General features: G+C 46.8%; 1 protein-coding gene across 2 annotated transcripts in view; it reads left to right on the top strand.

Annotated features, from left to right (window-relative positions):
• Positions 1–14,241, top strand: part of megf10 (multiple EGF-like-domains 10) — a gene marked incomplete at both ends in the record, with an annotated part of 39,895 nt that extends 25,654 nt beyond the window's left edge. Inside the window, 16 exons of one of the 2 annotated variants that reach the window (XM_079235139.1) lie at positions 226–400; positions 1,782–1,902; positions 2,784–2,947; positions 4,694–4,796; positions 5,143–5,289; positions 5,890–6,024; positions 6,424–6,552; positions 6,726–6,854; positions 7,047–7,175; positions 7,369–7,497; positions 7,641–7,865; positions 8,840–8,955; positions 9,076–9,199; positions 9,295–9,339; positions 9,423–9,629; positions 14,078–14,241. In XM_079235139.1, coding sequence (XP_079091265.1) covers positions 226–400; positions 1,782–1,902; positions 2,784–2,947; positions 4,694–4,796; positions 5,143–5,289; positions 5,890–6,024; positions 6,424–6,552; positions 6,726–6,854; positions 7,047–7,175; positions 7,369–7,497; positions 7,641–7,865; positions 8,840–8,955; positions 9,076–9,199; positions 9,295–9,339; positions 9,423–9,629; positions 14,078–14,241 — 2,242 coding nt within the window. Of the gene's footprint in view, positions 1–225; positions 401–1,781; positions 1,903–2,783; positions 2,948–4,693; positions 4,797–5,142; positions 5,290–5,889; positions 6,025–6,423; positions 6,553–6,725; positions 6,855–7,046; positions 7,176–7,368; positions 7,498–7,640; positions 7,866–8,839; positions 8,956–9,075; positions 9,200–9,294; positions 9,340–9,422; positions 9,634–14,077 lie in introns of both variants that reach the window. The other variant, XM_079235140.1, reaches the window with a different exon arrangement.
• Between the last annotated feature and the right edge of the window lie 1,160 nt (positions 14,242–15,401).

Raw genomic sequence — 15,401 nt, 5'->3', positions numbered from 1 at the left:
GTCGGAAGACTAGAAAAGATCTGTACAAGTACAGTCTATTGACCATTGTTTTGTGTGCCAAAAGTAGAAAGTAGTGCTTCAAGTATAATGAACTCTTAAAGACACTGCCCCTGGTACTGAAAGGTAGGAATCCCAAATCTGAGAGGCAATAATGGGCCTACAGTCTGAGCACCAACTACAGAAGAAGGAAGAACAATGCCCCTATGTGTTCCTCTCTTTTCCCAGCTGCCACCCGATGTCAGGGGAGTGTACGTGCCGGCCTGGCTGGTCCGGCCTCTACTGCAACGAGACCTGCACCCCGGGGTTCTATGGAGAGTCCTGCCAGCAGGTGTGCCAGTGCCAGAACGGTGCCGACTGCCACGGCGTGACCGGGGAGTGCATCTGCGCTCCAGGCTTCACGGTAAAACCACATTTCTGCAACGCCACAATGTGCTTCAGGTCACCTCTCACGTTCATTCATAGGCATATACGGTGTGTTTGATAAAGCATGTGGTTGTGGCGCAAGGCCTTTGAGGCAAATGTGTGCCAGCAGCCCAAAGCCAGACCAGACACTAACAGCCCACTTTAGGAGCTGAACGTCTTCACTACAGTACACCTTAAAGGTGCTATCGGTAAGAATGCAGCTCTTTAGGGACATCGCGTGGCAGCAGGAGGAACTACAGCGAGGTCAGCAGATGCTGTTTTCTTTTCTGGGTTTCTAGCATAAATTAATGAATAAATCCTTTTATTGTGTCCAGTACACGCTAAGCATGTACTGTAGTGTAAGTTCCTGTGTCCTGTTTTAAAGATTTAGATATGTGGCGGGCTGGTAGATAGCTTAGCATAAAGACTGGAAGCAAGAAAGGGAAACAGCTAGCCTGCTCTGTCCAAAGTTCAGTAATACATCCCGAAAGCTAGAAACAGACATTTCACTCCACAAGTGTGTCATTTTAGGTCGTTTCAGCACGTGACCTTCAGAAAGTATCAACAGTTTATCCATCCAACCAGTACTTCTGTGCAGCTGTAGTCTGAGCTGACTCTGTATAGATATGATGATCCCACCCACACTGTAATGTTAAGACTCCAGAAGGTATAAACAGCCACATCAGCTTTCCAGGAAATTCAGCATGGACCTCACCTAAAGCCACAAATAGTTATTTTATTTTTTAGTAATGGATTAAATAAACGAGGTACAATATAAATATAAAATGTTAATTTTTTATTTTTTTTATATCGTGCCATTTTTATTGATTGAAATAATCTCATCCAACCACATGAGCAGATATCCGGATGATTGTACACATCACACACACAACCATTTCAAAGTGCTGTTCTGAGCAGACAAGTCCCCATTGTTTCCATGTGCATGTATCTGCTTCAAGCACTTTATAGCGTTTGTCATGGAGACATCAGCGCTGCGGGGAAAACCAGACAAAACCAGATGTCTCATCCCGGCTGCTTCATACATGCTCTCGATATCGCTTTTAAATTACCGACCGAATGCAGTTGAACAGGTTGAACTGGTTGATGTGAGCTGGCAAACCGTCCCTGCTGCAGGTAGAGAGACTCAGCAGCTGTGTCACACATCTGCTGAACACATCTGATGCCTGGAGAACTGGTTTCACACAAGGTGCCCAATTATGTGAGGAAGAAAAATAAATATGGGAAGGACGGCTTTGAGGCACTTGTGGGTGTAATACGGCGGATGAACTGATCGTGTTTCTTCAGAGCTCCTGAGCTGTTCGTTTGAAGGAAGTGTGACATCATTGTTCCATCCATTCATCTCCTGTATCTCCTCTCAGGGTCCCAACTGCACAGTGGCCTGTCCAGCAGGGTCACACGGAGTGGACTGCTCCTCCAGATGCAGCTGCAAGAACAGAGCCCAGTGTTCTCCTGTGGACGGATCCTGCTCCTGCACACCAGGTGAGTGAGGAGGAAGACAGGAAACATATTGAAACGCACTTGTGCAATGTATTTCTATATGTAATTATGTCAATACGCTTATTTCATGCTGTGGGATTTTTTTTCTTAAAAGATTTGATCTGAAATGTTTATTCTAGTCTGTTACTATTTCACAACAAGGAAATCATGGAAATTCACCTTTTCCATCTCCTTTAGAGCAAACAAATATGACGTGAAACACTTCAATGGCTTTAAGCATTTATTATATTCCTTTTTATTTATTATATTCCTTTTTATTTCAGACTCATAGGTCCATATAGCAAAAAAAACAAATACAACAACAATATATAAAATACAATGCAATAGAATACAATACAATAAAATACGAGGACACAGGTATAATCATTGCAGTTAAAAAAAGTCACTCGTGGTTAAAAAAATACAGACACTTGTTCCAATGTTTCCAGAAACAGGAAGAATACCTCATATCACTCTGTGTTGCTCAGTTAAGGCTTTTATGATTACATTTGCTGAGTCATTTAATCTACATTTAAATTTGTAAATAAAATTCATATTCCTGCTTATTAAGCAAATACTTGGAATAATTCAATTGAATGGACAGAGCTCTTTCCCCACAGATGGTCTGACCCAGAAGAACAGAGTCTTATATACATTCAATAATGAAAGAAAGTACAGAATAGCAGGACATAGAATAACAAGATATACGTTGTTATTGACGTCATTTCGATAGCGCCTAGCAGACGAGGTCAAGATGAGCTGTCTCTGCTTGCAGAGTTCAGCCATGCGTTTAGGAGAACACTGTAATGTATTTCCACCACAAGAATGCTCTACTAGTACAGAGTGAAGCGACGTGCGTTTGAGATCTCTGACTGTGTCCTCAGGGTGGCATGGAGTGGACTGCTCCATCAACTGCCCCAGTGGCTCCTGGGGTCTGGGCTGTAACCTCACCTGCTTGTGTGGGAACGGAGGAGCGTGCAACGCCCTGGACGGTCATTGTACCTGCGCTCCCGGCTGGAGAGGAGAGAAGTGCAACCTCCACTGCCAGGTGAGAGGACATGGATGCTGCCAGGGAGTCTGATCAATCAATGTGATCAATATTAATACGTGAAGGTGAATGAGGAAAAATCACAGCTTTAGTGCAGCAAAATTAACTTCTACTACTATCCTTCCAAGACAACAATATAATAATAAGGTTAACTTTATTTATATAGCACCTTTAAAAACAAAGACACAGTGTTACAGAGAAGTAAAGCATAGTCATACATAACTTAAATACCGGTAAACAAAAAGAACCATGAAGGCAATGAATACATCAAAATCAAACAAATAACCAAAAAGAGCAAATGGAGTAGAAAACAAACAAATAAATAAATGAAATATACAAACAAAACCAGGGGAACAAAGAAATGCATAATAGATCATAAAAGGACGACATCACTTAAAAGCCATTCTATAAAAATGTGTTTTAAGAAGTGATTTAAAAGAAGTTATTGATTCTGCCAGCCTTATCTCTGATGGCAATGTCTGTTTCAACACTACAAATCACTATTGATAGTATTGATATTTTCACGAGGCTTATCAACATTAAGATTAACATGCAGTTTAAATATGACATGTTGTGGTTGATTTCTTCTGGATCGATGATGATTCATCGTTGTAAAACCTGATGCTGTATAAACTTAGCAGCTATCTCCTGCTTGGTGAGGCGCCACAGGAACTCACCCCAGTCATCGATCAGCCACAGAACACGATCAGAGTTCAATTCACGTAGATGTATTGGTAACACACAGGTCACAACAAATATAAACATAGTAATATAAAACATAGTATTTATAACGTAACATTCAGTTCAGGTCCAATCCCTTATTTCATATTTCTCATCACTCACTTTCCTCACCAGTTCAAGCCGGTTATTTTAAAGTATGCGGCTGCTTTGCACACATCCCCCACCCGGTCCTTCTCTGAACGACTTTTGTCATAACATGAGGTGCCACAGGTTCCCAGTTTAGCCTCCCGGTCCTCGGTCCCTAGCATCTACAGATCTCTTTCTACTGGTCAGTGCTGGAATACAGCAAGGTCCCTGTGACTCTATCTGTGTCCTTCCAACCGATGATCCTTCTCACTACGCGCATCTTCTCAGGCTGGATATGCACTGTGTATTACGGGGCCGCTCCCTGTTCACATGAATGTGACCCGTAACAACATGTCCTGGAATGTGCTCTTTATAACCCGGATCGTGTCTGAGACATTAGTATGTGGGCTGTATATGACTTTTATGACAGTTTTTACTTAAGCATAAGATATGACACCTCTAGATACAAAACATTTTCCTTGCACAGACACAACATCAATAATTGTATTTATCCATGTAGGCAACATTCATTTGTTTTACAAGGACATCTAGCATCTAACCATCCACCCATCCTGCTCATCAGCAATAAACTCCTCAAGTTCTAGGCATCGGATACTAGCCAATCAGAGGCAGAGTCTTCATGGCGGAAAAAAAAAAATCAATCAAACTACCGTGAATAACTAGTCGTTTATCTGCCAATGGCTGTGAAACAGCATGTGTCATGTGGATGAGAGGGACTTTCCCCAAACACTCTTGTTCTTACTGTTTGTCCCGAGGCTATAGATACTGGTACTGGTATCTGATCTCATACTCTACACTTTTAATAATATAAACTGCCCCTAAGAACACGAAAAGCAGAAAAGAGTTTCTGTCTAAAGTCTAAATGTGAATGACCTGGTAATGAAGGTCATCCCTGTGGTTACTGTGTGTCTGCCTCAGGATGGCACCTACGGTCTGGACTGTAGGGAGCGCTGTGACTGCAGTCATGCCGATGGATGTCACCACTCTACTGGTCACTGCCGCTGTCTGGCCGGGTGGACGGGTAAGACCTCATACAGTGTTACTGGCTCATAGTCTGTTGAATATCTTTACAGGACACCAACCACAGCACATACTTCCTGCTCTCTATGGTGCTGATCGTTCATGTGTGTGTGTGTGTGTGTGTGTGTGTGTGTGTTCTTTTACTCACTACATAGTGAGGACCGTACAACTTTTTAACCAACACAGTGAGGACATTTTCTTCAAAGGCCTTTTTGAGGGTTCAGACTTGGTTGTACGGTCCGGGTTAGAATTCGGTTGAGGTTAGGGTTGGAGTCAGTACTCAGTTTACACGTCTGCATGCATTATGTACAAAACACACTGAAAGGTATTTGCATGTGTGTGCGTAGGTATCCACTGTGACAGTGTGTGTGCAGAGGGCCGCTGGGGCCCCAACTGCTCCGTCCCCTGCAACTGCAAGAACGGAGCCTCCTGCTCTCCAGACGAAGGGACCTGTGAGTGCGCTCCAGGATACAGAGGCACCACCTGTCAAAGGAGTGAGTCCCAACACTGCAACCGCAAGATCATCACACAGCTGACACTTGACTTAAAGGAGGATGGAGGTTTTTTTCATAGTTTTGTCCATCATTCCTATTAGAAATAATAACATTGTACTGAATAAATCAGATACATGAGTTGGATGATCAGACAGTTTGGTCAAATGTGTTTGGAAGAGAAGTTGAAGCATACAATGATAACTCAAACAACTTCAACTTTGACCTAAAGGACTGTACTTGTTGTAGTTCATGCCCACTTTCCCATGCACTGAGGGATTGTTGGTGACATTTCACTCAGTCTGACCAACAAATATAGTGCTTGAGATCATATTGTCGTCTGACTGCTCGTGTTTCTGACCCTTTTGGATTTCATTGTACTCATGTCTTCCTGTTCCAGTCTTTGAGTCTCATCTCCAAAACTTCATCAGCGTTAAATCCACAAATATTTTTGCAAAATCTCCAAAACTTGGCAAAGAACAGAATCTTAAAATCCTTTAATAGCCACAGCTGCATGCTTTTCCGCACCAGTCCAGGGCTGGGATAGCTATTGCACAATAGCCTGGATGGGTGTGGCTAAACTTTCCCCTGGTTTGCCCGCAGTCTGCTCTCCCGGTTACTTCGGTCACCGCTGCAGTCAGACCTGTCCTCAGTGTGTCCACAGCAACGGGCCGTGCCACCATGTCTCAGGGCAGTGTGACTGTCTGCCAGGCTTCAAAGGGGCGCTGTGCAACGAGGGTGAGTGTCCGCTGTTTCAAAAGCTTCTGGGCCCAACCTGTGTGGGATTTCAAAGGCTGAGGCTGGTCACAGCTTCCTGCATGAATGTACTGTATTTATATGAATAGGCATTTGCCATCATTACCCATATGCACATTGTATTTCACAGCGGGGCATTAAGGAGTGCCTTAAACCTGTTTTCTTTCTAATGGCCAGCAGGGGGCGCCTCCTCTGGTTGCCAAAAGAAGTCAAATTGTATCGTCTATGAGAAATGACTCTACTTCTCACTTGATTTATTACCTCCGTGAACATTGTAAACAGGACTTCTTCAACACAGCATGATGTACATTCAGTAAATGATGGTCCCATTTAGAGTCAAATATTCATGAATAATAATTCACACGTGTCTTTTGTGTTTAGTGTGTCCCAGCGGTCACTTTGGGAAGAACTGTGCCTGGAGATGCAGCTGCACCAACAACGGCACCTGTAACCCCATCGACGGCTCCTGCCAGTGTTACCCAGGATGGATCGGCAGCGACTGCTCTCAGCGTGCGTTCACTCGATAACACGATCAATGAGATACACGATGGTTATGATGTGTTCCATGTGTTCAAGTTTCTTCTTTAAATCGTATATTTTGTCAAATATGTCATTTAGAAAGGATATTTATCCGGTGTGACTCAAGATGATATGCGCTGACACTGCGTTGTCCTTTGCTGCAGCTTGTCCTCCTAGTCAGTGGGGACCCAACTGCATCCACACCTGTAACTGTCACAACGGAGCCTACTGCAGCGCTTATGATGGAGAATGCAAGTGCACCCCGGGATGGACCGGCCTCTACTGCACACAACGTCAGTAACACACTCACACACACACACACACTCACACACACACACACACACACACACACACACACACACACACACACACACACACACACACTGTCCCGTTTGAGACATTTATATGACTCAGCATTTTCTGTTTGTTTCAGAAATAGAGCATTTTAAAAGTCTATCATGTGACGTATGATTGCGCCCTTACAGGCTGTCCATTAGGGTTCTATGGGAAGGACTGCTCTCTGACCTGCCAGTGCAGGAATGGAGCTGACTGTGATCACATCTCTGGACAGTGCACCTGTCGCACCGGCTTCATGGGACGGCACTGTGAACAAAGTATGTAACGCTGTCTTCATCCTGTCTGTGTTTCTTCTTCTTTAAGCTCCTCTTAGTGCTTGTACTTTACAAATATATATATATATATATATATATATATATATATATATATATATATATATATAGATATATATAGATGTATATATATCGATATATATATGTATACGAATTATAACTTTTTCCCTATTTCCAGGGTGTCCTTCTGGTTCGTATGGTTATGGCTGCCGTCAGGTGTGTGACTGTCTAAATAATTCCACATGTGATCACATGACTGGTACATGCTACTGCAGCCCAGGCTGGAAGGGAGCTCGCTGTGATCAAGGTGAGCTCACACCTCAATGTTACATCCTGGAGTCCGTAGTCCGTTCTCAGACCTGTTTTGGGTCATTGAGAGTCATCTACTTGGACTAATGTCCATTTCAAACAAACTAACTGTGGTAACATTTGCTCCTCCTCCGGTTGCAGCTGGTGTGGTGGTGGGCAGCCTCAACAGTCTGACCAGTGCAGCCATGCACGTGGACACCTACCAGATCGGAGCCATCGCAGGAATCATTGTCCTGGTGCTCCTGGTGCTCTTCCTCCTCCTCCTTTTCATCATCTACAGGAAGAAGCAGAAGGGCAAAGAGCCCACCATGCCGGCCGTGACCTACACTCCTGCCATGAGGGTCCCTGCTGACACCCCATTTGCAGGTGCTTACAGGTTCAGGGACAAGTGCTGTCCCAGGCATGTTGGGTCGGTCTTTCCTGGTTTTGGACCACCAGTTGCTTCCTTGACTGTTGTATTGTTTTTAAACAGTTAAACACTATTTTGAAAAGGATTGCCGGACAATGAAAATACTTACTGCTTTTTCATGCTAAGTTGCTGGAGTCCATGGTCCTGTTTGCCAAAAACAAAATACTTCTATAACAGCACAAGGCTGCTAATCACATAAAGATGATGACTTGATTTTACAGGAACCAGAGGGTTTAATGTTCCTCATATTTAATGTCCTTGCATTGATGATTAATCTGAGTGTCCTTGCCATGGACAAACAAACTGAAGACAGAATGTGTTTTTCTCTCGACCACTCATAAAAATGTATCTCTTACCTTACCAACGAGAAGTGCAAAAATAAGATAACACGAGAAAACTCTCAGAAATGTAAGGGTACGAACAAAATAAGAACAAATCGCGGATGCGAATAAAAGTAAGAGGACATTTGTTCTTATACCACTTCCTGCTTGTTGAATGTAAATATAAGCAGGTGAATCTAGTGCATTTGTACACACACATGAGGATGCAAATGCACACACAGCAACGTCACACACACGTCTAATAATGTTTTCACTAGTGGCGGGTCGTCAGGGCTTGCTAAGCCTTCTCTGCTGGCCTAAACAAAATCACTAAGTTTACATTATAGCATCCAGCTGTTGAACAGCTGACTACGACTGAATGCGCAAGTAGAAAATCCACGGCCCGCCACTGGTTTTCACACCATTCCACCTGCTGAAAGTTGATGATGAACTCAAGGAATGTAGCAATATGCCAACAGAGGCAGGGATGAAGAAGACTATTAAGAAAACCCAATGAACACTTGATTCTTGGTCGGACAGATTGAGATGCTGTTAACGTTGGGTTTCATGATGAACTTCCTGGTAATGGTTCTTGTCACCATCTCCTTCAGACGCTCACCCACCAGCATGCGAGGGCCATCCCAGCAGCTACTTTTCCAATCCCAGCTACCACACTATGACCCAGTGCATCAGCTCTCCACATGTTAACAACGGCCCGTATGGAAAGGTATGGATGTGGACTCTATAGAGGGTCAAAGAGATGGCAAAGTAGGAATGCCATGAGGAATTTGTCTATTAATGATATACATTCTAACTGATGTTTGTTCCTTTCACATTCATTGTTCAGGCCAAGAACAACCAGCTGTTTGTGAACTTGAATCATATGGATCAGAGAAAAAGGGTTCCTCTATCTGAGCACACCAGCACACTGCCTGCAGACTGGAAACAAGAAGACTGCTTCAATGAACTGGGTGAGACATAGAATACATTAAAGTGTAGTCTGAGCTGATAACTTTTGCTTCCACCATTTACTGACCTTCCTCATTTCTATTTTTCCTCCTACCAGGAGCCTACGGAATTGACAGGAGATACATGGGGAAGTCTTTACGAGGTAGGTCAGTACACAGTATACACAAATACATCCTGAACTGCTGGAATTCACCTCTCACTGGCTCCTCTGCCTGTGTCATCCAGATCTGAAGGGCACTCTTTACCATGCCAGCTCCTGCTCCCTCAACAGCTCTGAAAACCCGTACGCTACAATAAAGGACCCTCCTCCGCTCACACCCAAGAACACGGAGTGTGGCTACGTGGAGATGAAGTCACCGGCCAGACGGGACTCCCCGTACGCTGAGATCAGCAACAGCAGCCCCACCAGTAACCGCAATGTCTATGAAGTTGGTGAGTAGTATGTTGACATTGGTTGTTGTCATTGTGAGTGCTTTTTGGAGTGTACGTCAATTGCAGTACCGTAAAAGTCGGGTTACAAGCCGCTCCTACCTTCGGTCAGTGTCCCGCTGTAGCAAGCTAGCAGCAGCGCTAGCTCCCGCTGCTGCTAGCTCCCGCTGCTGCTAGCTCCCGCTGCTGCTAGCTCCCCGCTGCTGCTACTACTGCCTGCGTCCCCTCTGCCCAAGTCGGGTGTCGAGCCGGGGCTGGTCATGCTACCTTTGGTGATTGTCGGGGAGCTAGCAGAAGTTAGCGGGGGAACTAGCATGAGCGCCAGCTGGCTACAGCTCATTCTGGGGGATCCCGAGGCGTTCCAAGGCCAGCCGGGAGATATAATCCCTCCAGCGTGTCCTCGGTCTTCCCCGGGGTCTCCCACCAGTTGGACGTGCCTGGAAAACCTCTAATGGGAGGCGTCCAGGAGGCATCCTGACTAGATGCCCGAACCACCTCAGCTGACTCCTTTCGACACGAAGGAGCAGCGACTCGACTCCAAGCTCCCTCCTGATGTCCGAGCTCCTTACCCTATCTCTAAGGGTGAGCCCGGCCACCCTGCGGAGGAAGCTCATTTCGGCCGCTTGTATTCGAGATCTCGTTCTTTCGGTCACGACCCAGAGTTCGTGACCATAGGTGAGGGTTGGAACATAGACCGACCAGTAAATGGAGAGCTTCGCCTTCCGGCTCAGCTCCCTCTTCACCAGGACGGACCGGTACAGCGCCTGTTTTATTGCTGCAGCCGCACCGATCCGTCTGTCGATCTCCCGCTCCACCTTACCCTCACTCGTGAACAAGACCCCGAGATACTTGAACTCCTTCGCTTGGGGTAGGCAGTTTGTCCCCACCTGGAGGGAGCAATCCACCGGTTTCCGGCAGAGCACCATGGCCTCAGATTTGGAGGCGCTAACTCTCATCCCTGCCGCTTCACACTCGGCTGCAAAACGCCCCAGTGAATGCTGAAGGTCACAATCCGAGGAGGCAAACAGGACCACATCATCCGCGAACAGCAGAGAGGCGATCCCGAGACTCCCGAACCGGATCCTCTCCGCCCCCTGGCTGCGCCTAGATATCCTGTCCATGAAAGTCACGAACAGGACCGGTGATAAAGGGCAGCCCTGGCGGAGGCCAACACCCACCGGGAACGTGTCTGACTTACTACCGAGGATACGAACACAGCTCCTACTGCAGGCGTACAAAGACCGGATAGCCCGTGCCAACGGGTCCGGCACCCCATACTCCCGCAGCACCCCCCACAAAAACCCCCGAGGGACCCGGTCGAAAGCCTTCTCCAAGTCCACAAAGCACATGTAGACTGGTTGGGCAAACTCCCAGGACCCCTCCAGTAGTCTTGCAAGGGTAAAGAGCTGGTCCACTGTTCCACGACCGGGACGGAATCCGCACTGCTCGTCTTGAATCTGAGGTTCGACAAGCGGTCGGAGCCTCCCTTCCAGCACCCTGGCATAAGCTTTTCCCGGGAGGCTGAGCAGTGTGATGCCACGATAGTTTGAGCACACTCTCCGGTCCCCCTTCTTGTAGATGGGAACCACCACCCCGGTCTGCCAGTCCATGGGCACTGTTCCCGACCCCCATGCGACACTGAAAAGGCGTGTCAACCAAGACAGCCCAACAATGTCCAGCGCTTTCAGCATCTCAGGGCGGATCTCATCCACCCCTGGCGCCTTGCCACCAAGGAGCTTTTTGACTACCTTAGCGACCTCTGCCAGGGATATGGGAGAAACCACCCCAAAGTCTTCCGGCGCTGCCCCCTCTCCGGGGGACATGTTAGCCGGGTTTAGGAGTTCCTCAAAGTGCTCTTTCCACCGCCCGACGATGTCCCCAGTCCGGGTCAGCAGTTCCCCCCCCCCTGCTGAGAACAGCCTGGGGTAGGCCCTGCTTTCCCTTCCTGAGCCGTCGGATGGTTTGCCAGAACTTCCTTGAGGCCAACCGAAAGTCCTTCTCCATGGCCTCCCCGAACTCCTCCCATGCCCGAGTTTTAGCATCCGCGACCATCGCAGCTGCAGCCCTTCTGGCCTGCCGGTACCCGTCAGCTGCTTCAGGAGACCCCTGGGCCAGCCAGGCCCGAAAGGCCTCCTTCTTCAGTTTGACGGCTTCCCTCACCCCCGGTGTCCACCACCGGGTTCTCGGGTTGCCGCCACGACAGGCACCGATGACCTTCTGGCCACAGCTCCGAGCAGCCGCGTCCACAATAGAGGCTTTGAACATGGTCCACTCGGGTTCCATGTCCCCAGCCTCCCTCGGGATTTGTGAGAAGTTCTTCCGGAGGTGGGAGTTGAAGACCTCCCGGACAGGGTCCTCCGCCAGACGTTCCCAGTTCACCCTCACTACACGTTTGGGCTTGCCAGGTCTTTCTAGCTGACTCCCCCGCCATCTGATCCAACTCACCACCAGGTGGTGATCAGTTGACAGCTCTGCTCCTCTCTTCACCCGAGTGTCCAAGACATACGGCCGCAGATCAGATGATACGACTACAAAGTCGATCATTGATCTCCGGCCTCAGGTGTTCTGGTACCAGGTACACTTATGAGCCACCTTATGCTCGAACATGGTGTTCGTTATGGACAAACTGTGGCTAGCACAGAAGTCCAACAACAAAACACCATTCGGGTTCAGATCGGGCAAGCCGTTCCTCCCAATCACGCCCCGCCAGGTTTCTCTGTCATTGCCCACGTGAGCGTTGAAGTCTCCCAGGAGAACTATGGAGTCGGCAGGCGGCGCCCTTTCCAGGACCCCTCCCACCGACTCCAAGAAGGCCGGATACTCCGAACTGCTGTTCGGTGCATAAGCACAAACAACAGTCAGAGCTTTACTCCCTGCAACCCGTAGGCGCAGGGAGGCGACCCTCTCGTTCTCCGGGGAAAACTCCAACATAGCGGCGCTCAGCCGGGGGCTCGTGAGTATCCCCACTCCCGCCCGGCGCCTCTCACCCTGGGCAACTCCAGAAAAGGACAAAGTCCAACCCTTCTCCAAGAGCTTGGTTCCAGAGCCCATGCTGTGCGTGGAGGTGAGCCCAACTAAATCTAGCTGGTACCGCTCCACCTCCTGCACCAGCTCCGGCTCTTTCCCCGCTAGCGAGGTGACGTTCCACGTCCCTAGAGCTAGTCTATGCTGCCGGCGATCGGCTCGCCCAGGTCTCCTGCCTGGCCCGCCGCCCGGTCTGCATAGCACCCGACCCCGATAATTCTCCCCGCGGGTGGTGGGTCCACGGGGTGACTGCTGCTCCATGTTGTTTCTTCGGGCTGAGCCCGACCGGGCCCCATGGGCGAAAGCCCGGCCACCAGACGCTCGCCGACGAGCTCCCCTCCTGGGTCTGGCTCCGGGAGGGTGCCCCGGTTTCCCTTGTCCGGGCGAGGTAACTTTAGTCCGTGGGCTGCAATTCATCAGGGTTTTTTGAACCGCTCTTAGTCTGGGCTCTCCCCCGAGACCTGTTTGCCTTGGGAGACCCTACCAGGGGCTGACGCCCCGGACAACATAGCTCCCAGGATCACTGAGCCACTCAAACTCCTCCACCACGTTAAGGTGGCGATTCATTGGAGGAGATTTTTATTTATTATATTATTATATTATATTATATTATATTATTTATATAATTCAATATCTTAAATCACAAATTTGCCTCAAGAAGGTTCAACATCTGTACAGCCGACAACACCGTCTGTCCTTAGATCCTCGATTCAGATCAAACCTCTTTGTTTTAGTCTGTTTCATTTTAATTCATTTCCAGGTTTCAAAATATGAATCCTACATCTGTGTTTAGCATGAATGTTTAAAGATAACCGATACAGCATTGGAGGCGGGGTCCCATTTAATTTCTATGAAAATTTCTATGAAACAAAGAAAGTTCAACTTCTGAGCCTCGGTCTCTGGCTCATGAACCTCTTAGCGTTCCTGTAAAATTTGACGAAAAACTCCTATCCAGGTACACCCAAAGTAAATTGCAAGCTGTACTTGAACTATGTGGAGTAAATGCATGGTCTTGGTCTCTTTTGAAAGGCAACAATCTGAAGCTTTTTTCCCTCAATAGTCAGAATCACTTTAAGTTCTGCTGACACTGAGTTATATGAGTTTGAACACACTAAAGTATAAGGTTTTCATTTCCGCCTGAACATTTCTTTGTAAATAGATGCCTGTAGATGACTATAAATGGGACTTATGGACTGGAAAACACAATGGGACCATAGCCTGAAGCCTTTTCTAGTCTGAGTAAAAAGCAGATAACAATATCACAGAAAATGAATATTTTACACATGTTTTTCTAATGAAATGTCTAGGCGTTTTTCCATTTTAAGACTAACAATATTCATGATATATATACCATATACCTATTAAGTTCACTTTGCTTTGTACTTAATTCTTCCTGCAACTGCCAACCCGCCTGTCTTTGGTTTCAGAGCCTGTCAGTAGCATCCAGCTGACTGGAGACAGCAATGGCGACGCACAGTTTGGTCAAGATCCGTACGATCTACCAAAGAACAGCCACATCCCCTGTCACTACGACCTGCTGCCGGCCAGAGAGAGCCCGTCCCCCGAGCACAAGGAGCTGGACATTGAATGACGGCACAGAGACTCAGTCCAGAGACCAGGTCTCACCTCCAGTCTGCAGCTCCGGCCTGGCTGCTCCACTTCGTACCCACAATGCGCTTCCACTTGTTTTCTCTCTGCTATACTTTGAAACTATCATTGTAATTATGTATCATAGCTTCTTTCTCAACAAAGTGGGTATGTAAGCGTTTGGAGGTTAGTTTTGAGGTATAGCTGTTATTTTTTACAGCAATTTGTGAACTGGGATGAAGTCTTCATCGATCATTCCACGTGCCTGAGAGGTTCAGTCGAGTATGCTCTGAAGGAAGCTGTTCATATGACGTGTCACCACAGAGGTGTCTCTAACTGACGATCTATCTCCACGAACTCAGTTCCTTTTGAGTGTCTTGTCGTCTCTATGCGACATATCATACAAATGTCAATAACATTCAGATGGCGTCGAAGCATTTGTGGTGTTGCACTTGGTTAGACCCTCAAAAAGTGACCTTTTTATACCTCTGCACACCTGGCTACACCGTCCTGCGTAAACGTGGCCTTGGTCGTTGGATTATTCAGTACATTGTCGGACTCAGCTCCACCCAAAGGTGGTTTCAGATGCTGGTAAATAATCAGAGTACTTAGTTTCAAGTATCCTGAAGCCTTAATCATGTTTGTGTATAACATTCAATGCCAATCAAAGCTCTATTTTTGTAACAACAGTATTAGAAAATGTATATGTGATGGAATATTAGCAATTATATCAAAGATTAGACGTTTCTGAAAGTTTTTTTGATGTTGTGATAGTCAGTGTTGGGTTAGCTAACCGAAGGTACAAGTTCTATTTAAATGCTATTTTTATCACCGTAGTTCAAAGCCCTCCAGTTGTTTTATCTAAGAGATCACGAGATGAGCCTCTTCTCATTGTACCAGCATTCGATTTGAGGAAATTTACCACTAATTACAGGTTGTTTCCTCATTAGAAGACAGTTATTTAATTTAATCTTAAACAATAAAAAAACAATTCATGAATGCCATAATTCATGAATATCAAATCAGTCGTGCATCACCACTTGGTGTACCACCCATATTTCTTATTTGTCTTGATTTATCCCTCTTGCTAAGCCATTGCAGTTCATTTAAAATGACCATAAGTGGTTTTATAAATGGCTCGATTGCGATTTGAATTGCCACGTT

Source organism: Taurulus bubalis (genome assembly GCF_910589615.1).
Source record: "Taurulus bubalis genome assembly, chromosome: 19".
NCBI classification, from domain to species: Eukaryota; Metazoa; Chordata; class Actinopteri; order Perciformes; family Cottidae; genus Taurulus; species Taurulus bubalis.
This window is presented reverse-complemented; position numbering and strand designations above follow the sequence as displayed.